This window comes from Heterodontus francisci, chromosome 2 (genome assembly GCF_036365525.1).
Source record: "Heterodontus francisci isolate sHetFra1 chromosome 2, sHetFra1.hap1, whole genome shotgun sequence".
NCBI classification, from domain to species: domain Eukaryota; kingdom Metazoa; phylum Chordata; class Chondrichthyes; order Heterodontiformes; family Heterodontidae; genus Heterodontus; species Heterodontus francisci.
In genome coordinates, this window is record NC_090372.1 from 71,623,235 (window position 1) to 71,647,445 (window position 24,211).

A 24,211-nucleotide genomic window follows, 5' to 3' on the forward strand; every position below is an offset into this window, starting at 1 on the left:
AGAATGTCGTTACGGATTAGTGTTTCTGTTTTTTTCCAGGTACTGCAGATGTACCTACCATTCTGTGGAATATCCATTTCCAATGCCAAACTCTTTGCAGCATCCCGCAAGGAATATGATAGAAGCAGGGTATGTGTTCTCAAACAGTGGTACCTAATAGTCCAAAGTTTGAACTAAAATGTGGAGGGGTTAATTATGACTTTGAGTGACACTGTAAAACAGACAATATCGATTCAACCGCTCGTTACACATCTTTCTCGATTTTCATTCCTGTTGAAGTCAATGGAAATGAAAAGCATGTGGGATGTGTAACACGCAGCTGACTTGGTATTGCCCGTTTTATGCTATCGCTTAAAGTCAGAATTACCCACCAGGCAATCTAAAAATAGTTTTGTGCTTCTCAAAATAATCAAGTCTAAAATATTTTATTAGCAAAACTTATTTTTAGAATATAAATCAAATAATAAATATTCTTGCTAAATTTGTACTGGGATGATAGAGGCTTCAAGTGGATTAATATGTAAATAGCAGCCAGACCCATGGGTCAACACTCTGATTGGTGTAATAATATATTTATGTAGGTAAAGGGTTTCTCTTCAGTACCGCCCTATAATTATTAACATTTCACAAGGTGGAGAAAAAAGACCAGAATTTTCATCTTTCCTTGGGGTTAGAATGAGGGATAAGTGGATCATTATCTCTTTGGTTTAAAAGGATACAGGTGTTGCACTCCAGCAGATAAAATGTTATTTTCATGCTTTATTTTACAGTTTGAGCTCATAGTAGACAGAATTGCTAGTTGGTGAAAATTAACAGTGGCCCCACTGAAACCTACTAAATTATAGTTGTCAGCTCGTAATCAACACCGACACTCAAGTGTAGTGTTGAGGGATTGCTGCAATGTCAGAAGTGTCGTCCTTCAGATAAGTTGTCAACCCAAGGTCCCCTCTGCTTTCTCCTGTGGTCAGGGTGGGCATTAAAGATCCCATGATGCTATTCATAGAACAGCAAGTTCCCTCAGTGTTCTGGCCAGTATTCCTCCCTCAATCTGCCACCAAAACCAGGTTAACTTGTTATTCATCTCATTGCTGTTTGTGGGACATTGCTGGTACAGAATGTCTGTTGCTCTTGCTTTATATAGCATGCAATTTACTTGAAAAATTATTCCCTCCATGTCGCACTTTGAGATGTTCAAACACAATATATAGATGAAAATATCTTCATTTATCCTAGCTGTTTAAAATGGCACAAGTCAAACTAACAAAATAATAGCCAGTTACTCCCCTTTAAAATGGAATGGAAACCCTAATCTTTTTCCTTGTCCCAGGCGTTCTGTCTCTTAGACACTGTACTTTAGATTAATGTATCTAAATGTTGATTTCAGATCAAGCCCTTTTTTAGCTCTTGGGAGCTTTGTGCCGTCCTATCGACCTAGTTTGTTGCTGATGTCTATTATTTATATTAATGATGTTTTCAGGCATTGCTAGAGGTTGTCAATGACTTGTTTGAAGAGCAAACAGAGCTGGAGAAGGTCGTTAGGAAGATCATGCAGCGAGCTCTGACCCTGTTGCAATGTGAACGGTGTTCTGTCCTCCTGCTGGAAGATATTGAATCTCCTGTAAGTGTTTTATTGGTTTTCTTTGCATCAGCCCACAGTAACTAACATTTCATGAGAAGAACATAATCAGTGGTCTATAGTTTTCACTGAAATTTCAATTGAGTTCTTTCAACTTTTTTGCCTTTCCACACAACTTCTATATCTGGTGCACAAATTCAAATCCAATTCAGTCTGATACATTGCAAGCCTTAACTCTCTACTGGTGGAAAGATCGTACATGTGAAATGAGTTTAAACAGTTTCATTTCAGTTCTTAAAAAATTAGACATAGACATTTGGAGTACGATAGTGCTAAAATGGTGTAGCATGCCGAGTTCCCACTTCCCTGACTCTAGTATACTATTAAAATCAATGTTGTTTAGAAATGTATTCCTCTTCATTTTCACTTACAATCTCATGACATAACCCTTTGAAAATGAACACATGAAGATTTCAACCAAAATATGCTTTTTTTGTGTGTTTCCCACTTTATTCCATTGCAACCTATTGCGATACACAGTTATAGTTCCATTTGGCCTTTAGAAACTGATTTTATTTCCTTCATATTTTCATCTATTTCAGTAACGTTTTACTGTGGTCCATGTATTACTTTACTATCATGTGCACAAATGATTGAAATTCCTTCCCCTTAAATATACATCTGATAGTTCCAAAACTTCTAGTGAATAGAAAATGTTCACCTGACTCAAGAATCAGACATAGCTCTGCTGGGATATTATTTATTTGCTACATCATGTGTTATTCTCTGATGGTGAGATCAGGCATTCATGTTAAATCCGCAGATCATAGTTTTACATATATATATATATGTATGTTTGCCTCTCGCTAAACTAAGACACTCCTCTATTGCAGAGGTATATTTGATATTATATACAGTTGGGTTAAAAGTAGGATTGACCATCAATATCTTCTGTGCCTACATAGAAATAAAGTTAACGGTGAAGTACATGTTATAGATGAGGGGCCTGAAATTCTATGTGTTTTCAACCATTCCAATTGTTTTCCTGCGGGTTCAACCAGCTTCTCTTAGGAATTATAATGGTCTGGATTTTACCAAGCCCAAGACGTCAGGCTGCGTAGCGGGGGAATCGGTGGGGGGGAGGTCAGAATATGGGTCCAGCAGCAGCCCGCCACGGAGGCGGACGCAGACGACGGGAGGGCCTGGCCCAATCCTCTCAGCAGTGGTGAGGCTCCATGATGGCCCCGCTGCCACTGGGCAACAGGATCTGAATTTCAATATTTAAATCAATAAAATGAATACATTTAAATAAACTAACTTCCATTTTCCAGGCCCGTTGCGATCTTCAGTACGGTGGCCATCACTTCCGTGCCTTCAATTCCCCATCACGGGGAAAGCAGTGTGACACTGGCGGGGAGGGGGGGAGGAGGTAGGATTCACAGTGCGGGGGCGGAGGGGGGCGGAGTCAAATAAACTTAATGGGGGTAGGGGATGGTGGGAAGGAGTGAACTTAAAACTTTGTGCAGTCTGGGGGGTGCCGGAAGATCAGATTTAAAAAGTAAGTGTTTTTCGGGGGGAAGGGCAAATAGTTAATGTAATTGTTATTGAGGGGTGGGAAAGAGGCATTAGAAATTTATTTGAGAACTTTTGGGGGGGTGTAGCTTTCAAAATTTTAATCTGCCAGCAGTGCTGCCTGCCCTTTAAAAATGGCGCCAGTGCCTGCACGCAGGCAGCTGATGCCATTGCCAGGGACAGACAGCTGTCTCCCTCCATGTGACTGGGGGGAGCAGGATGCCCCGGCTATTTAAATGAGCTGCAACATGGGAGATTGCGATGGCTCTTTGGCATTTTTTGAGCTTGCCACTGAGGTTCAGGGTTGAGGTATTTAATATATTTTTTTTACTGATAATGAACAATAAAGAAGCATGATTTATCTTGGGAGGATTCTAGTGCGAGTGATAGGGATTCCATGATCGGATGAGATGGCAACATTCACTGTCTAGGCTTACATATAAAGAATGAGAATGGGGGACAGCCAGTTTCGAATGGCACAGCCGGGAATTGGATCTGCGACTGTTTTATGATTTGTGCCTGGGATGTGAGCAACACTGGCAAGGCTCCATATATTGCCCATTCCCAATTTCCCTAAGGTAGTGGTGGAGGGTTTCCCTCGATAGTCTTTCCAGTGACCATATTCCTATAATGCGGTAGGTAGGGTGGGCTGGATTTGTTTAGGAGGTGGGGTTCCCGGTGCTGGGCTGAAAAGTCAGGGGGAACCCTGCCTCTGCATTTTTTCAGATCCCCAGAGCGATCCTCCAGTCTTTTGGGGTCAGAGTTTAAGGAGTAGTGATCCCTGTCCCTTGAAAAACTTTATCAGGATGGGGTTCCTGCCTCCAACAGTATCCACAGTGCCACCAGGAGCAGTGACCACTGCCGGTACTGCAGAGGCCTCGAACCCAGGCCCAGCATTGGAGCCCCGGAGAAGAGGTAGGTGAGGCGGGGTCACCGGGGCCAATCCGGAAGGCTTTGGCGAGGAAGTTTGGGGGTTGGGCATTTGGTTCGGGGAAGGGTGGTCCCGGGAGTAAAGTTGATCCCGGTGGGCATCCTCCATTGGCCACAAACTGCCCATGAAGGAGGGTCCCCCAAGCCCGCAGGGAGGGCGCCTCATTTTCCAAGGCGTCCTCCCCACTCGGCGGAGGCCCCCCTCCTACCGCTGGTAAGATCCCAGCAGCAGTGGGAAGAGGCCCTTATTTGGCTTCTGGGTGGGAAGATTGTCATCGACCTATCACACCCCTGGAGAATCGGAACCTGGAATTCTGGCATCGGGTTCCAGGACAGGCGATTCTGTCCTGATTCTCCAGCAGCCCCCCCACAACCACGAAACCCGCCGTCGGGATGAGAACAAAATCTGTAATGGTTTCTCAGGCCTTTCACCCAGCATTAATAAAAGATAGTATGTGATTTGTAAGTGAAATTGGAGGTGCTGATCTTCCTATAATCTTACAGCTTTAGTCCTTCTGAATGGTAAAGGTCACGGACGTCGGAGCTGCTCTCTAGGTGACCTGCTGCAGCACATCCACTATAGCATGGGTAATGCAGTCGCCATGCACTCGTGAGGGGCTTTGAAGCTTAGTGTTGTCAGGAGAATTTTTCTTTTGGTGTGAAAAATAAAATGTTATCCTTTTAAAATTTTTCTGGCAACACTCCTAACATCTCCAGAGGAACACAGTGCTATCTCATTTCTAAATCTACCTTTAAAGCAACTGCATCTCACAAAGTCAATATTTTATTTGGCAAACCAGTTGATCTTGTCAAAATTTGTTGAAGGGTGCCTATCTTTAGTGAAAGTGTACTTTTGTTTCATGAAGGTTGTATAACTGATTGGGCGATTTTTGCCCAAATTGTCATTACCATGATTGCATGCGGTGTTGCTGAAGGGAGAATGGTATGTGACTGTCCAGCAATTCTTCCTCCCTCTGCTAAACACAGGGCCTCCTCCTTCAGTGTTCCCCCTATAGTGTGCTACTGTCAGCTGGTAAAGCTTTGCATGAATGCCACAGCACTGAAACATTTCTAAGTTGCCTCAGAAACAGTAACAGAAATGAAATATATTGGGGACATGGGTTTTTTTATTTTAGTTTGTTTTTTACATTTTTTTTAATTTTAGAGATACAGCACTGAAACAGGCCCTTCGGCCCACCGAGTCTGTGCCGACCGTCAACCACCCATTTATACTAATCCTACATTAATCCCATTACCCTCTCACATCCCCACCTTCCCTCAATTCCCCTACCTATACTAGGGGTAATTTACAATGGCCAATTTACCTATCAACCTGCAAGTCTTTGGCTGTGGGAGGAAGCCGGAGCACCTGGCGAAAACCCTGGTCACAGGGAGAACTTGAAAACTCCGCACAGGCAGTACCCAGAATCGAACCTGGGTCGCTGGAGCTGTGAGGCTGCTAATGTTTTAATTTAAAACATTCAGTTTCTTTTTTTTTCTGATTACAGTCCTGGGCTATTATTTATTTCATCTACAATTTACCCCATACTTGTAAGATGCTTGCATATATTTTGGATCTGAAATATTGTGCAAAGATTTGAATAAGTTTATTCCTAATATTCCATCATTGTAAAATATTTGTTTGCATTTTCAATGTATCATAAATTACTTGCGTCTTGCAAGTTCATTTTTCCTCTCTTTCCCTCCGCTCACACCCCCACAGGCAGTTCTCCATTCCCAGCTAAACACAAGCAGTGTGGATTTGGCACATTCCAGTACAAAGATTCATGCTGTCATACATCATCTCCAGACCAAGTGCACAGGCAAGGGATCTGCTTTGTCTGCCCGTGCTACTTTTGGGTCAACCATTAGGAGAAATACAAAAGTAGCCCAAGTGACTCACTATCTGAATTTCCCTTTTCCCTTGTGCTTTATCTTTGTGCCACAAGTGTTTGGTTTTAAAGGAGCATCGGCAGAGGTCTGGGAGCTGGTACCTGCCTTCCTGACTCCTGAGCACAGGAACTTAAGCAGACCAAAGGTAAAAAGAGACAGATTTTAATTTTTTCAAAAATGACTCCAATAACCTGAAAACAAGATGAACCTTCTTCAATCAAATTCAAAACACCCATACTGCTTGCATTTAGCTGTAGGAATTTGACATAGAATGAAAGGTGATGTCAAAACATGTGGCTGACCATAAGGTTGGTGTGGTTCAGAGTCGTCCTTTGTCCTTTTGGGAAGAGCTGTTTTCCAAGTGCTGCTTCAGTAAGCTCTGTCAAGCTCCAAGCTGAAATGTCACGGTGGGAGGATTACAGTGTCCACTTTCTTTGTTGAACAGGTGGTGAAGTTTTCAAAGACCTTCGAACTGATGTCTCCACTGTGTTGTATAGACAGTGAAATCAGGTGAGAACATAATGGATTTGGCACTTAAAAATTGGATTTTTATTAAAGTTTCCTTACACAACTGTGAAAAACTTGCTAGGATAAGGCAAATTTAGTAATTTTACAGAAATTTAAATTAGGATAGGATGTATTACAAAGGCAATACAATCTAATTTTGGCACAGGCACTGAAAAAAATACTCTCATCAACACAAAAAATGCATAATCTTATAGGTGCATGCCAGTGCATCACACTTATCAGTCAGTTTATAATCATGCAAAATTTGGTCAATGTTATTTTGTAATTGCTAAAGGAATTCAAAAATTACTAAATTAATTGGAAAATAACCAGGCATTTTCCCACTTTGTATCAAACTCAGAGGAGGGGGAGGATTTCCTCTAAGCACTATTTATAACAAAATTGTAAACATGATTCGAAAGAACAACGCCGAGTCTCTCTAACTTTGGCAGAAGATGGATGGAACCTCCATAGCGAAGACAGTAAAGCACTGAAAATGGACAGAAGTGCTACAGGAGTTCCGCTGACTTCCATCTGAGATTAAGACAAGAGGCCAATAGAACCCTGCAGAAATTCAGAGCCAACAACTTTATCATTGAGTTACAAATACTATTCAGGGTGCATGTGGCCCTAAATCGCACTATAGAACAGAACCAAATTAAAAAGCTGTCATTTGTAGTGACATTGGACATGATTTTCAGATCAAATGTTCAAATTAACTGCGGCAGAAATTTATGCAGTCTTAAGAAAAAATAACATTTGAATCTCAAATGCATCAGAATGTCTTGTAGTGACTCCATACATTAGATTTTAGACTGCTTGTAACTTTTTTTAAAAATAGACCATCAAGACAGAACATAATCAGGACTCCACGATAGTATGGTATTTGCAACCACATAAGTAGGTTACAGATCAAGTGACAAAACTTCTAGCTTATGTCCTTTTATCTGGTGTGATGTAACCTTTCCTACTCAATAATGGCAATAAGTAAATCCTACTTCAAAATAATGGAAATTTCTTAAATTCAGGATAAATATGGATAGAATGAGCAGCCAAAGTTCTTCAAGTAAGGAAAAAATAAAGGATGCATGAAGGTTTCAACTAAATTTGCTATGTTTTATCATTTTCTTTTGGTCAGACACACAGCATATCGGTCAACATTTGTGGAGAGTAAAGGCAGGTTGATATTTCAGGCAGGGCCTTCTTCCAAACCTTGTTCTGTTCTTTTACTCCACAGATGCTGATTGACCTGCTCTGTATTTCCAAAGAATTTTGTTCTTGTTTTAGATTTCCAGCTGTTATATTTTTATTTGTTTTTATTAGCATCATTTTAATGTTTATGTTAAGGTATGAAAGTTGAAATGGGAAGATTTTCTGCTTTGGTGCCATATTTAGTTGCTGAAAAGTCATAGCCTGGGGGTTCACCGTTTCCAGATATGTGCTCCTGGCATGTACTAGGAAGATAGAAGTGGAAAATCTTCCTTAACATCTGTGTTCAAATAACTAACCATGGTTACGAACTCAATCAAAATTTTAAGGACTAAATTTTCCTTTTTGAAGTTTGAATGAATCTCAAGGTGTGTGCTGCCAAGTTAGTTCACCAAACTGAAGTAGTGTATTTTACATTGATCACCAATTATAGTATATTCTGTCAATTACAGATTTTCTAGGACACTGAAAGCTTTATTGTCTAATTAGGATTTGCAGGCTTTAAAATTATAGATGACTTCAAGACCTGTAAGGATTGCCAGTGAGAGACTTTTTAATTGTGGTGAAATTCTAATTTCGATATTGATTTAATCCTTGTCAAAGCCAGCATGGAGAAATTATCCTGCTCTGATTGGTTGATAAACAACAGCATTGCAGAACTGGTTGCATCAACAGGCCTGCCAGTGAATATCAGTGACGCCTATCAGGATCCTCGCTTTGATACTGAGGTAAGGACGTTAAGAAGCAGGTTAAAACATACATTTGTTCAAACATGCTAAATAATTGTACACTCACAGATATAGCTTGCACTTTAATTTTCCTTGCTTTCAATCTTGTTAAGTCCTTATTCTCTTAACTCCTTCCGTTCAGAGCTCACTTTTTCTAAAATCAAATTTCAGTACAATTATCCCGCCAACCACCCTCCCCAGCCCCGCCATCCCTGCCTCACATTAAAACAAAAGAAGAAATTCTCGCTAAGTGAAAAGTGGTCAGTGAATATGTTTTCAGTAATCACTAATGTTAGTTGAGGGAGGAATAATGGCAATTCAAGGAAATTCCTGCTCTTTGAATAGTGCCTCCTGAACAGATAGATAGGGTCTTGTTTCATTGTTTCATGTGAAGGTTTCTATCTTTGACATTGCAACACTGCCTCAGTACTGCACTGGGTCTCATTTTGTAAGCTGATATGGATTTCAAACTGACAACAGGAGAGAATCTAACCATCTCCCCTTGACATTGAATGGCATTATTATTGCTGAATCCCCCACCATCAACATCCTGGGGGTTACCATTGATCAGAAACTTAACTGGACCAGCAAGAGAGAGACTGTGGCTACAAGAGCAGAGCAGAGGCTGGGAATTCTGTGGCTAGTAATTCACCTCCTGACTCCCCAAAGCCATCTACCATGTACAAGGCACAAGTCAGGAGTGTGATGAAATATTCTCCACTTGCCTGAATGTCTGCAGCTCCAACAACAGTGAAGAAGCTCGGTACCATCCAGGACAAAGCAGCCGGTTTGATCAGCATCCCATTCATCACCTTAAACATTCAATCCCTCCAGCACCCGTGCACAGTTGCAGCATCTAGAAGATGCACTGCAGCAACTTGCCAAGCCTCCTTCGACGGCACCTTCCAAACCTCCAACCTCTACCACCTCGAAGGACAGGGGCAACAGACGCATGGGAACGCCACCACCTGCAAGATCCCCTCCAAGCCACACGCCATCCTATATCCCTCTTCCTTCACTGTCGCTGGGTCAAAATCCTGGAACTTGCTTTCTAACAGCACTGTGGGTCTACCTACACCAGATGGACCGCAGCGGTTCAAGAAGGCAGTTAATCACCACCTTCTCAAGGGGAATTAGGGATGGGCAATAAATGCTGGCCTTGCCAGCGATGCCCACATCCCATGAAAGGATTAAAAAAAACTTGTGACCGTGAGGCAAGACTGTTTCCAACTGAACCAATTTGACATGTTTCTGGTGGGTGCAAGTCACTGATACAAGCTGATAATTTGGCAAAAACTGAGAATCTTTTCTGAGAAATCATAATTATAGCTGTGGTAAATGAAAAAAATCAGTGTGATGGAGTATGGAGCACCCTTCTGAGGTGATGGTTCAGCATTATTATTAAGGGAGAATAGAAAGAACTAGACTAAGCACTGAGAGGGGTCGGTTAGCTTAGACGACTAGTGTATGATGCAGAAAGATGTCAACAGCGCGGGTTCAATCCTCAAGCTATATATCACCAACTGTCTCTCTAATGGGGAGAGATGCCTATAGTCCTTTCAGACTATGGCAACAACAACAACAACGAAGCACTGTAACTGGGATACATTTGGCATAACATTGCTTATTTCTAACATGGTACGTAAGATGATTGTGTGTTCCATTTGCGAGCACTAACATCTTTCAACTTGATGAGTACAAAATCTATTAATTCAAGAATTAATTTAAACACTATGCAATATTACTGAATTTCCAAAAACATTTCATAGAAGATGATCAATTCTGATCAAAAGGCCACAGAACAAACATTAATATGTTGTAAATTATAGTAAAGGACAATTAATGTGTTGTAGAAACAATATGGCCAGCAAATGTGGTATTCTTGTCCTCCATATTAAAACACATAACAGCTAAAAGAAATGGAAAACCATGGTCTGGATTTTGCAGTGGTAATGAGGGTGAAACTGGCAACTGGCCTTCATTAGTCCACTGAAACTGACAGCAACTTTGTGAGTTTACACATGTGTAGAATAATGCGGAAATTCAGAAGTTGCTGCCAGTGATTCAATACTCCTCCAGAGGGTGCACTGTTGTAGTCATAATAATGCCGTTGTAAATTGCCCCTAGTGTAGGGAGGTGATAGGGAATATGGGATTACTGTAGGGTGAGTATAAATGGGTGGTTGTTGGTCGGCACAGACTCGGTGGGCCAAAGCGCCTGTTTCAGTGCTGTATCTCTAAATAAAAAAAAAATAAAAATAAAAATGAAGCCGTAGCATGAATTAGGTTCCAAGTTCTATTAGGTGTGAGTGCAGCAGATCTAAAAGCAAACCATTTAGGCATCACTCGTGCACAGAGTGCTATGTTTCATCCCTAATTAAATTTTGCCTGTCAGCACCACTAGATGGAATGAGTATAACTAATTCTGGTGAAAATTATTTGTTAGAAGGGCATCATGTTAATCAGAGTTTCTGTTCATGTGAACCGTCATGATAATACAAAAGAAAATCTTGACTAATTCTCTTGCCTTCAATCACCATGCAATGTCTCTTTTTTAAATCCTCTTCCTTTCGTTCAACACTACAGATTAGCAGGCTATTTAAGGAGTGTTGTGTTACACTGTGCAAGATTACTGCCTCTAATTAATCTGTATATCATTGGACAATGTGATTTGTTTGTGCGTCTCAAGAGAAAATGAAACAATCACCACAAAGCAAGCCATTCAGGGTAATAATGCGGCTGCAGAATTATAGACTCGTTACTGTAAATTATGTTAATTAAACGGGCAGTGTCCAACGATTATATTGCACCACAAATGGAGTGCACCATTGGTTGTAAGGGGTGTCTTCACTACTAGGCCTTATTGCAGTCAATTAGAGGACGGCTTCAGGTTATAGTGCATGTTTTCTAGATTTGCTAAGAGCTGTTAGCATAATATTTGGGAAGGAAAATCATAACATACTTCTGATTAGGGTTTGTCTTCATTATGGAATTTTAAAAAAAATTGTCAATTTAGCATCTTTCTGGTGCTAGTAATACCCGTAATGGTGTGGTTCATATAATTGGGAATTGTTGAGTAATAAAACTGACATAGTGCAAAGTTGATATTTCTTTTGGTAACAGTTCTTATGCTTAGGACCGAACTTGGGTTTCTTGAATTTTTGGCTTTCAAGGTTCGAAAGCATGAATTGCAAAACAGAGGCCCAAGATCTATCTGTGATTCTGGTCAATCAAAAGTATTTGCAGTAGAGGAAGAGGTCAGCATACCAGATGGAAGAGCTTGCCATAACCTTCCAATCATTCTTGGATACGGGAGAAATGCCAGATGATTGGAAAGTGGCAAATGTGACACCCTTATTCAAGAAAGGGTGTAAGGACAGTCCAAGAAACTACAGACCAGTTAGTTTAACATCAGTGGTGGGTAAGGTTTTAGAAAAAATAATCAGGGAAAAAAAATCAACAGACTCTTGGAGAGGTTCAAGTTAATTAAGGATAGCCAGCACGGATTTGGAAAAGGCAGATCATGATTGACTAATCTAATTGAATTTTTTGATGAAGAATCAGAGAATGTTGATCAAGGCAATGTGGTGGATGTTGTTTATATGGATTTTAGGAAAGCGTTTGATAAGGTACAACATAAAAAGCTGGTTAACAAAATTGAGGCTCATGGAATAGGAGGTTAAGTGTCTAGTTGGGTAAAAAAATTTGTCTGAAGAACAGAAAACAGCAAGTTTCAGATTGGAGGATGGTAGACAGTGGTGTTCCCCAAGAGTCAGTGCTGGGACCACTGTTTTTTTTGCTACACATAAATGACTTGGATCTTGGAATACAGAGTGGAATCTTAAAATTTGATGATGACAGCAAACTTGGAGATGTGGCAAACAGTGAGGATGAGACAAAATGCCTGCAACAGGACATAGATAGGCAAGCAGAATGGGCAGAGAGGTGGCAGACGGAACTTAATACTGAAAAGTGTGAGGTGATGTATTTTGACAGAAGGAATAGGGAGAGGCAATGTATATTTAATGGGCTGAATTTTACTAGCCCCCTGACGTCGGGGCTCCTGGTGGGAGGGGCATGTAAAATACTTATGGGAGCGGACTGCCACAACCCCCCGACACCGAGAAGGCTCCACCGCATTTTACCGGCAGGGGCGCGGCCTCGGTGCGGCCCCCATGCCGAATGGCGGCAGGGCCTTCATTTGCGTATTGTAATGAACGCAAATAAATGGTAAACAACTTACCTAGACTGGGTGATCGTCCAACAGCGATTGAGGGCCGCCCCCTCTTTCCAACTCACCCCCGGGAACCAAGATGCCCCTCCCTCCCCCAAACGACCACTCCAACCTCACCAGGGAAGGACCGATCTCCCTCAGGAGGCAAGCCCAACTTACCTGGTCTCCAGGCTCCATTGCGTCAACTGGGCTGCAGTTCCAGCAGTGGCCATCGCTCCCGGTGGTGCTGCTGGGACTAAGAGCTGCTGGCCCGCTGATTGGCCGGCAGCTCACTGAGGCAGGACCTCCTCCCTCAAGTGGGTGGAAGTCGGTGGCAAATTCCTGTCCGCCTAAGGTAAAATCCAGCCCTTTGTAATCAATCCCGATTAGTCATGAGGAATGAACCTTAAATGAACCTTAATAAGGTTAGGACAACATTTAAGATTGGGAGCCAAAAGACTTGCAGGTTGATAGATAAATTGGCCATTATAAATTGCCCCTAGTATAGGTAGGTGGTAGGGAAATATAGGGACAGGTGAGGATGTGGTAGGAATATGGGATTAGTGTAGGATTAGTATAAATGGGTCGACATTCAACCAACATTAGTATATAATGGTCGGCACAGACTTGGAGGACCGAAGGGCCTGTTTCAGTGCTGTATCTCTAAATCAAATCAAAAATCAATATATTTCTCAAAATCCCTCGTACCACCCAATAAGAAATCATCAACATGCATCATGAAGATGCCTGAAAGTTTCCCTTTATAATACCAATAAAACATTGCTGGATCTGCTTTTAGTTGAACACAACCAATTTTCGACAAAACAGATCTCACTGAGAAATACCACACCCTGGAAGCATCATTAAGGCCATAGACGCATTTGTTCAGTTTCCATAGTTTTCCTTCTGCATCTGCTGCCTCTTTAGCTGGTTTCAGATACACTTCTCTCAGAAAAGTATCACCTTGCAGAAATGCTGCTTTTATGTCAATAGATCTGCACTCCCATGAATATGTGGCCAAAAGAGCCAAAATGATTTTCAAGATTACTTTTCCAGCTGTGGGAGAGTCCACTCTAACATCAGTATCACCCAGTCACTCTTCAAAACCTCTTGCAACTGGCCTTGCTTTAGCTTTATAAGTCACATCAGGAAGGACTTTTTCTGTACAAATCCATCTATGTGACAAGGCTGGCTGTCCCCTATCTGGTCCCTCAGAATAAACTCCAAACTCTCTCCAACTCTCTAATTCCTTATGTTTTGCTTCTCTTATTAGTTTATCCTCACGTTTATTGGCAACCACTAAAACTTTAAAGTCATGAGGACTTCTGCTGCCAGTTCTATTCTGAGACTGCTCTATAATCTTCATTTCATTATGGAATCTATTCAAACTACGGCCTATATTAGCACTTTGATGTCTTTCGGGACGACCGCTATAAGATCCCCCACACACACTATTGGAGGCTCTTTCTCCAGTAGGTGATTGGTTCCTTACCCAAGAGTCACTTCCAGAACCACTATTAGAATTTGCATTGTGCTTTCTTACTCTCCACCCTTTCAACCCATTCTGCCAGTCGATGGACATTGCTTCTTGGCCATCATCTTGGACATTCAACCAACATTTAAATTTGCCAGTAGATTTTCCTGCACGTCCCACAATTGTTGCATCCCTACATTTATTAGACCCCTCTGGAATATATGTCACCTGAGTACCAACTCAGGTCAATTGGTCTTTGGATGTGATAGCTCTCCTAAGCATCATGATCGGTCACATTACTATCCAACCCTTGATCTACCGTATTCTGTTACTCAGAACCTACATCACAAAACACATGAGCATTTGAAATACAAGGTGCCTCGTTTCCCTCTATTAGCTGCTCAGATTCTGAGATTTTGGGCTGAATTTTACGCCGCCCCAGTGGGTCGAATGGTGACGTGGGGGCAATGTAATATTGAGCGGGAGGCCTATCCACCCCGTTCCTGCCTCCGATCAACTTTACGGCGGTCGGGTGGGGAGTGGAACGGCCCGCCTGCCCGAGGCCAATCAAGGCCCCTAAGTGGCCACTTAACGGTCACTTAAGGGCCCTCACCCGCCTCCACGGTATTTTACCTGTGGCAAGTGGGCGTGCTGGGGGTGGGGGGGGGGGGTGTGGTTGGTGGGCCATGGCAGTTGGGCACAGGGTGCCCGATTGAGGGCCGCCCCCTCTTTCCAACTCACCCCCGTGAACCAAGATGCCCCTCCCTCCCCCAAGCGACCACTCCAACCTCACCAGGGAAGGACCGATCTCCCTCGTAAGGCAAGCCCAACTTACCTAGTCTCCAGGCTCCATTGCGTCAACTGGGCTGCAGTTCCAGCAGTGGCCATCGTTCCCGGTGGTGCTGCTGGGACTAAGAGCTGCTGGCCCGCTGATTGGCCGGCAGCTCAATGAGGCAGGACCTCCTCCCTCAAGTGGGTGGAAGTCGGTGGCGAATTCCCGTCCGCCTAAGGTAAAATCCAGCCCTTTGTAATCAATCCTGATTAGTCATGAGGAATGAACCTCAACAGTTTGATTTCCATGCTTGATAACTACCCTCTTACCATCACGACCCATTACCTTACCAGGGCCCTTCTATTCCCTATGGCCTTCTCTTTTATAATACACCAGTTCTCCTGAACTAGATTCTGCCTCAGATGACCTTATACGATGCCTCAGAGCTCTCCAAATTTTCTCAGAGACTTCAGCCTTGACGAAAGCCCATCTCCCTGCATGTAAAGCAATCAAATGTGTAGAATAAATGGAACTAATTGTAGTACCTTCTTGAACAAGAGGGCTGTCACACAGTGCAGAAGGCAATTTGGGATTCCACCCATAGACCAATTGATAGGGACCAAACCCTCCAACCATCTGAAGCAAATTCTTTGGAAGAATCACCCATGCCAGGGTGGTTATAAACTTGCAGTTTGGTTGGTCAGCTAAGATTCTATGCAGCATTTCATCAATCACTGCATGATTCCTTTCACAGAGCCCATTGCTGAAAGGACTTTCAGCTGCAGTATACATAACCATAATGTTCATGTTTTCACATGTCTCTGAACTTGTCATTGGCAAATTCCCCTCCATTATCAGTCAGAAACTTAACTGGTGCCCCATGTCCAGTCCCATGCTCCATGATTTTATCTATAATCACCCTTTTGTTCTTGCTATTTATTATTGTAGAAAGACTAAAACTAGTTGCTAGGTCTATAAAATGTAGGCTTGAATTTTACCCTAGGCAGATGGGAGCCGGCCACTGACTGAAAAGTCGGAGGTGAATGCCTTGCCTGGGGATCCGACCCATATTTTGTGGGTCCCCGGGCTTCAATTGGTGTGAAGCAGGACTTCTGCCCGCTTGAGATAGGACGTCCCGCCTAACCAAGCGGAAACCGCCAGGTATCGTTAGGCGGCTTCTCCTGGCTCCAGGATGCACGCTTGCCATGCGTAAAATCTGCATAGAGGTGGGCGAAGGCCCTTAAGTGGCTGTTAAATGGCCACTTAAGGGCCTTGATTGGCTTGGGGCAGGAGGGCCACTTTTTGCTGCCTCTGCCCTGCGTAAAGTGGCGGCGGAGGTGGGAGCAGGTTAGGATGTTCTCCAGGTGCCTCCCACTCCAATTTAAACCAACCCCCGCTACCATCTGGCTCGTCGGGGTGGCGTAAAAATCCAGACATTGAATGAAAATATTCTTGTCTTTTAAATCAACCTTGTTGATTTTGAGTAAACCTTGTTAAATTCATGTGCCAATAGAAAGCTTACAATAAGATGTGATAGATTCCTATGATACTTCTTACAGATTTCACACTTTTCACTAATCTCTTCTGTTATCCTCATATACTCTTCATCCGTCATCAGTCACACCTGCATCCTTTAGCAGTGTTTTTAATCTCTGAAAAGAAGGGTGGGCAAATTGTCTGTGTTACTTTAAAATAATCTGCCTTTTATCTCTCTGATTCTCATCACCTAGTTCTCTAATACTCTGACTAGAAGCATCAGGTTTTGTTAAGGGGATGTAATAATGCCCTGACTGGGTCAATTGAAAATTCATTGACTTTCCAAAAACAATTGCCTTCTCATACTCCATATCAAGTTTCATTTGTGCCTTTTGCATTGAAGGTTTACTCAACAGTAAAGGTATCTCACTGGAGACGACATCGGTACTGATAAAGTGGCTTACTCCAGCTATTTTACATGAAATTACTACTCTCTTCAGTCATTTCAATGTGTTTTCATCACCAAAGCTGTATCTCACTGGAGACGACATCGGTACTGATAAAGTGGCTTACTCCAGCTATTTTACATGAAATTACTACTCTCTTCAGTCATTTCAATGTGTTTTCATCACCAAAGCTAAAGCTGGTAGTATTTTTATGCTCCTTAACCTTGCATTGTTCCTCACCACTGATTGAATCCAGATAACATTGTAACCAGTCAGTTCCACATACTGTTGATGCGCAAGCACTATCTAATACAGCACAGTTGAATGAATCTGCAACTAACACATTCATCACAGGACTAAAATTCCTTGTGACTAGTACAATTCAGATTCATCAGTATTTTCCTCAGAATTCTCTGTGTCGTGTTATTTTGCAACTCTGCCTCTCCATATTGGGCAGTTCATTGCATAAAAATACTTTGAGTCACACCTGAAGCACCTATTAACTATCCCTTGGGCATTCCTGGGATTCAGTCGCCTATGATTGCTGTTCTAATTCTGTCTTCCACTGTAATTATCAGACCTGCTAATAGTGCTTTCATCCTCATTCCCCCTGTCTTTAACTCTTCCATTGTACTTATGCCTGCATCCAGTAGCTGGACCATTTCAAAATCCAGTAAATATTGAATCCTCCATTCTTTATGTCACTGACAAATTCCCTGTTTGTTCTACCAGGACTGCAGGAAATGACTGTTTCCCCCGGAATTTCTTTAAGGCAGTAGACATCTGATCTAACATGGAGTCTTTTTCCAGCAACTGAACCCCAGTTAGAACCAGGAGCCTGTCCATATGCAACACCCTAGCACAATCTGGATACTGCAAAGGCTATGGGCCCTGACAACATTCCAGAAATTGTACTGAAGACGCGCTGCAGAACTGGCTGCACCCCTAGCCAAGCTGTTCCAGTACAGCTACAACACTGGCATCTACCTGACAATATGGAATATTGCCCAGGTATGTCCTGTACACAAAAAGCAGGACAAATCCAACTAGCCAATTACCGCCCTTTCAGTCTATTCTCGATCATCATCAAAGTGATGGAAGGGGTCATCAACAGTGCTATTAAGCAGCATTTACTTAACAAAACCCTTCTCACTGATGCTCAGTTTGGGTTCCACCAGGGTTACTCAGCTCCTGACCTCATTACAGCCTTGGTCCAAACATGGACCAAAGAGCTGAACTGCAGAGTGAGGTGAGAGTTACTGCCCTTGACATCAAGGAAGCATTTGTCCGAGTGTGGCATCAAGGAGCCCTAGCAAACTGGAGTCAAAGGGAAAGCTCTCCACTGGTTGGAGTCATACCGAGCTCAAAGGAAGATAATTGTGGTTGTTGGAGGTCAATCATCTCAGTCCCAGGACATCACTGCAGGAGTTCCTCAGGGTAGTATCCTAGGCCCAACTACCTCCAGCTGCGTCATCAATTAAATCATCATAAGGCCAGAAGTGGGGATGTTCACTCATGATTGCACAATGTTCACCATTCACGACTCCTCAGATACTGAAGCAGTCCGTATCCAGATTCAGCAAGTCCTGGACAACATTCAGGCTTGAGCTGATAAGTGGCAAGTTACAATCATGCCACACAAGTGCCAACCAATGACCATCTCCAACACGAGAGAATCCAACCATTTTCCCTTGACATTCAATGGCAGTACCATCATTGAATCCCCCACTATCAACATCCTGGAGTTACCATTGATCAGAAACTGAACTGGACCAGCCATATAAGTATTGTGGCTACAAGAGCAGGTTAGAGACTGGGAATTCTGTGGTGAGTAACTCATCTCCTGACTTCCCAATGCCTGTCCACCATCTACAAGGCACATGTCAGGAGTGTGATGGAATACTCTGAACTTGCCTGGATGAGTGCCGCTCCAACAACACTCAAGCAGCTCGACACCATCCACGACAAAGCAGCCCGTTTGATTGGCACCCCCTCCACCACATTCAACATTTACTCCTCCATCACTGATGCACAGTGGCAACAGTGTGTACCATCTAGAAGATGCACTGCAACAACTCACCAAAACCCTTTCGACAGCACCTTCCAAACCCACAACCTCTACCACCAGGAAGGACAAGGGAAGCAAATGCATGGGAACACCACCGCCTGCAAGTTCCCCTCCAAGCCACACACCATCCTGACTTGAAACTATATTGCCATTCTTTCACTGTCGCTGGGTCAAAATCCTGGAACTTCTTTCCTAAGAGCATTGTGGGTGTAACTACACCACATAGACTGCAGCGGTTCAAGAAGGCAGCTCATCACCACCTTCTCAAGGGCAATTATGTATGAGCAATACATGCTGGCCAAGCCAGCGATGCCCAGTTTCTGTGAAAGAATTAAAAAAAGGGAAGGATGTGATGGTCCTTGAGAGGGTGCAGAGGAGATTCACCAGAATGATCACTAGGGATACAGGATTTCAGTTGGAAAAACTGTGGTTGTTCTCCTTAGAACAAAGGAGATTGAGGGGAGATTTAATAGAAATGTACAAAATTATAACAGGTTCAGATAAGTTAGATAAGGAAAAACTGTTCCCATTAACTAATGGTACATGGACTAAGAGACACAGATTGAAGATTTTGGGCAAGAGATGCAGGGGGAAAGTGAGGAAGAACATTTTTATGAAGTGGGTGGTAATGACTTAGAACTCATTGCCAAAAGTGTGGTGGAAGTGGAGACAATAAAAGACTTCAAAAGGAAATTGGATGGCCAGTTAAAGGAAATAGACTTGCAGTACTATGATGATTGAGTGGGTGATTGGGACTGACTGAACAGCTCCGTGGGGAACCAGTATGGATTTGATGGGTCAAATGCCCTCCTCAGTGCCATAAATGACTCTATGACTGGACATCCCAAGGAAACATATATTGAATCAGGGACAGAAACTCACCAAAATTAACACAAGCAAAATAACAGTAATTAAGAAAATAATTACATGAAGAGTGACAACTCCCCAGGACCAGATGGTTTCCATCTCAATATTTTAAAGGAAGTTGGTGAGAACATTGCAGATGCCCTAACTATCTGCTTTCACAGTTCTCTCGATTCGGGAACCATTCCTTTGGATTGAAAAATTGTGTATGTCACTCTGCTATTTAAGAAAGGTGAGAGGGAAACTAAGGAATTATTAACCAGTAGGCCTAACATCAGTTGTTGAGAAATTACTAGAGTTGATAATTAAGGATAGAGTGGCTGAACACCTTGAAACTTTTCAGCCTATCAGAGAGAGCCAACATGGATTTATAAAGAGTATGTCAGGCCTGATAAACCTGATTGAGTTTTTTTTGAAGAGGTGGCTAAAGTAGTGGGCAGGGGAATGTCTATGAATGTTATTTATATGGACTTCCAGAAGGCATTTGATAAAGTCCTTCATAAGAGGCTGTTAGCTAAAGTTGAAGCTCATGGAATTGAAGGCAAATTATTGACTTGGTTAGAAAATTGGCTGAGCGACAGGAGACAGAGAGTAGGGATAATGGGCAGGTACTTTAATTGGCAGGATTTTACTAGTGATGTCCCGCAAGGATCTGTTTTGGGGCCTCAACTATTCACCGTATTTATCCATGACTTAGATGATGGGATAGAAGTCTACATATCCAAGTTTGCCAATGGCACAAAGATAGGCAGCATTGTAAGCAGTGCAGATGGAAGCATAAAATTACTGAGAGATACTGGGCTGGATTTTAAAGCCCCTCCACCATCGAGAACGGTGGCAAAGGGGTAATGAAGATCGGTATGGCGGAGGCCCATCATTGACCCCGATGGCGGCAGGCCCCATACCGTTATCGACAGTGGCAGCAAGGCCTCGTTGTGGTCGCCCCGCCACTTAGCGATGGGACCCGCATTAAAATATGTAAATGCCTACTTACCATTCACCCGACAGCTTTGGAGTAAAACAGATAGAACAGAGTACTTGCTGAATGGTGAAAAGCTTGAAACAAAGGAGGTCTAACGAGATTTGGGGGTCTGGCTAAATAATCGTTAAAATTACATGAACAGGTCCAGAAAATAATCAAAAAGGCTATTGGAATGGTGGCCTTCATATCAAGAGGACTAGAATAAAAAGGGGTAGAAGTCATGCTACAGAAAAATAAAGCCCTGGTTCGCTCAGACCTGGAGTACTGTGAACAGCTCTGGGCACCATATCTTAGGAAGGATATATTGACCTATGAGGCATGCAGAGTAGATTTACCTACACTTCAAGGGTTAAGCTACAAGGAAAGATTACAGAAACTGGGGTTGTATTTGCTGGAATTTAGAAGGCTGAGTGGTGATTTGATCAAAGTTTCCAAGATATTAAGGAAACAGATAGCATAGATAGAGAGAAATTATTTCTGCTGGTTGGGAAGTTTAGGACTAGAGGGCATAGTCCAAAAATTAGAGCCGGATCTTTGAAGAGTGAAATTTGGAAACACTTCTTCACGCAACAGATGGTAGAAGTTGGACCTCTTCTGCAATTGGCAGTTGATGCTAGATCAATCATTAAGTTTAAAACTAAATTGATAGATTTTTGTTGACAGAAGTGTTTAGGGATATGGGGCAAAAGTGGGAATATGGACTGAGGCCACAGATTATCTATGATCTCATTGAATGATGGGTGGTACAGGTTTGAGGGGCTAAATGGCCTCCTCTGTTTCCTATGTACCTAAACAACAAGAGTGATTTTTCCCAGATTCCTATGTATACTGCTTTGTGTTTTCCCATCATCTCAAACATCAACTCTACCCTGTTTCGAAGCTAGTTTGTAGAATTTAATTTTACTCAGTCCATCATGATGTTTTTCCCAACACTCGTTGAAATATTGAGTAAGAGTTTCCACAACTACCTGTAACTACACTATGCTTCGGATATGTATAGTGACATGATGGGTGAGTTCATGAGTGTTTGAAGTTTATGCGGCTGCATAAAGGGCTGCTGAGCACAATGGCCTGGATTTTCCTCTTAGTGGCAAAGGAGCAGCACTTGCCATTCACCTCACTGACAGTTGCCCACAGAATGTTCTTGGGCTTGTCCTCATAAATTTCCCACTAATCTGCAGTCCGTTTCAGTGCAGCACCCTCTACAGAGAAAATTGGCATCTGTGGGCAGAGCAAGAAACAGCGAGGGTCTTCAACCAATCAGATCAAAGAAGCCTCACTGAGACACGCAGAATCCAAACCAGGAAGTTTAAAGCAGAAAATATAAATTAGATTTGAAACATGTGGGGAAGGCAAAACAAAGATTGGGATAGAGATGGGATTAAGGGGAGAGAAAAAAGAGACAGATGGAAAACACAATAAAAATCATTTAAAAAATCTCTGACATTAAGTTGTGAGTGAATGAGGCTCCACGCTTGTAAAATTAATTTTTCAGATTCAAAAATTGTTGATCAGTAATTAACACTTAACATTAAAATCTCACTTAATCCTGAATGCAGGAACCCTAATTTTTCAGCTGTTTTTAGTGTGGAACTAGTGGGCAAGTACCCCAAATGCAAGCTGCTACAGTCATTTCAGTGCCAAGTCTATTGGCAGAGACTGCAATAGCTGATCCTGTGGAGGAGCAGGGTAACTCTGACAGCAACTTCTGAATTTCTGCATATAACTACTCGTGTGGATTCCAGAATTTGCTGTCAGATTAACTGTTATAATGCTGTTCTGATCAGTGCGAAATCTGAGCCTTTTTGTCAGTAAATCTGATTGGCTTCATAAATTAATAACAATGTTCAGAGGTATTAAAGCAAAAATGACCTTGATGATATGCATTAAATTGTGATTAGTTCTGTTCCTTGGATGAATGGCTTTAACCTTTACATTGGGTCTAATACTTTAATTTGAAGTTAATTAAATTAATTTGTCATTAGATCATTAATTTAGCCTTCAGCTTTTAACCAATGTAATATACAGATCTATTTCGATGAATGTTTTCAGGTGTACAGACCATTTGAAAAATGTGCCATTAATTTACTTCTATGCCATTCGGTCCACCTCGGTTAATTGTTATTTCTCAAATAAATACTGAACCTTTCATTGGCACAAAATGAGCTCATCTTGACCCTTTGTCACTGCCAACTGCAAATCTGACTGTCCACTTGAATCCCATTTCCTTGTTCTTTGTCCATATCCTTTCAATATTTTGCTTCCCATGTTTATCCAATTCTCTCTTAAATGCCATAATTTGCCTTGTTTCAGTAGCTGTCTGTAAAGCGTTCCAAATCCTAATAATCCTTCGTATCAAAGCATGTCTTCCAGCTCCCCCCTTTATATTTCTAATACAAATCCTAAACATTAAAGGAAAATTCTGATTAGGAATTTGCACTAGGATGTACTTCCCTGTTGTTCTTCTTTCCGATCAATAACTTAATTGTAAAGATAGACCAAGATACAAGACCAAATGCTGCTATATAAGGCTTGCAAACTGGTGTAAGATAGCGGTCAAAATGACTGACAGATGAGTGGCTTAAGAAAGCTGAACCCTACATATCACTGTTCAATGTCCTTCGAAACCTAAGGCCAAGAAATTCAATAAGATCCGAAAACGGGCATGGGGATCATGATGTGCAATTAACCCTCACACATTGCTTCTGATGCAGGCAGCAAGCAAACTTCATGCTGCCGAACCATTTAAATGATTGTAGCTTGCAGGCAACGTTAAATGTGCCGTTGAGTTGCTGCATGCCTGAGCAGTGGTTGAAAAAGTAATAAGAGGCTAGTACAAGTTCAAGCAAGCCTATACCAATTAAAGCCCGACTGCACCTCTTAAAGAGGAGATGCATTTGTTTGCAGCAGATGCTGTAAGTCTTTGTAAAAGTGAGTTTTATCTAGGAAAGACTCAAGAATGGCACAACACAGCAGAGAACAGTGTTACAACCAGGTGAGAAAGGTGCCTCGGGGTTCCTTTCAGCCTTCACCTGGTCTTACTGTAACAGGGTTTTGTTTTTAAACACACTGTGTTTTGAGCTCTCCCTTGGTGAATCCTTGTTCACCACTTTCCAATTATAGGGCAAAGAAATGAGCACAAACAGGCTTTCTTAGGTTTAAAGAAGAAAAGTGAAATTTATTAAAATTTAAACTTAAACTCTAATTCAGTTAACACCTACAGATACACGCCACGTCCCATGCTAGCATGCATATGCGATACGCACATGCAAATAGAGACAGAAAAGAGCAGAAGAAAAATAGTGGAGAGGTTTGAGACAATCTCTGAAGAGGGGTTTTGTTACTGTGCGTTGAGCTGGCTGTAGTCCTTGCTTGTAGGTAGATCTTGCTTTTTATTGGGGCCCAGTATTCCTCTTAAACCTTGTTCACTGTAGGAGACTTTTCTCTCCTGGGGTTCATATTGTCTTCAATGGATTCTGAAGCTGGTGAGAACAAGATGAGA

The 24,211-nt window shown here is 42.2% G+C and overlaps 1 protein-coding gene across 3 annotated transcripts in view; it reads left to right on the top strand.

Annotated features, from left to right (window-relative positions):
* pde11al (phosphodiesterase 11a, like) overlaps positions 1-24,211 on the top strand; it is a 401,215-nt gene that overhangs the window by 182,756 nt on the left and 194,248 nt on the right. For all 3 annotated transcript variants that reach the window (XM_068058983.1, XM_068058992.1, XM_068059001.1), the window contains exons 3-6: positions 40-129; positions 1,478-1,618; positions 6,417-6,481; positions 8,295-8,415. In XM_068058983.1, coding sequence (XP_067915084.1) covers positions 40-129; positions 1,478-1,618; positions 6,417-6,481; positions 8,295-8,415 — 417 coding nt within the window. The remainder of the gene's footprint in view (positions 1-39; positions 130-1,477; positions 1,619-6,416; positions 6,482-8,294; positions 8,416-24,211) is intronic.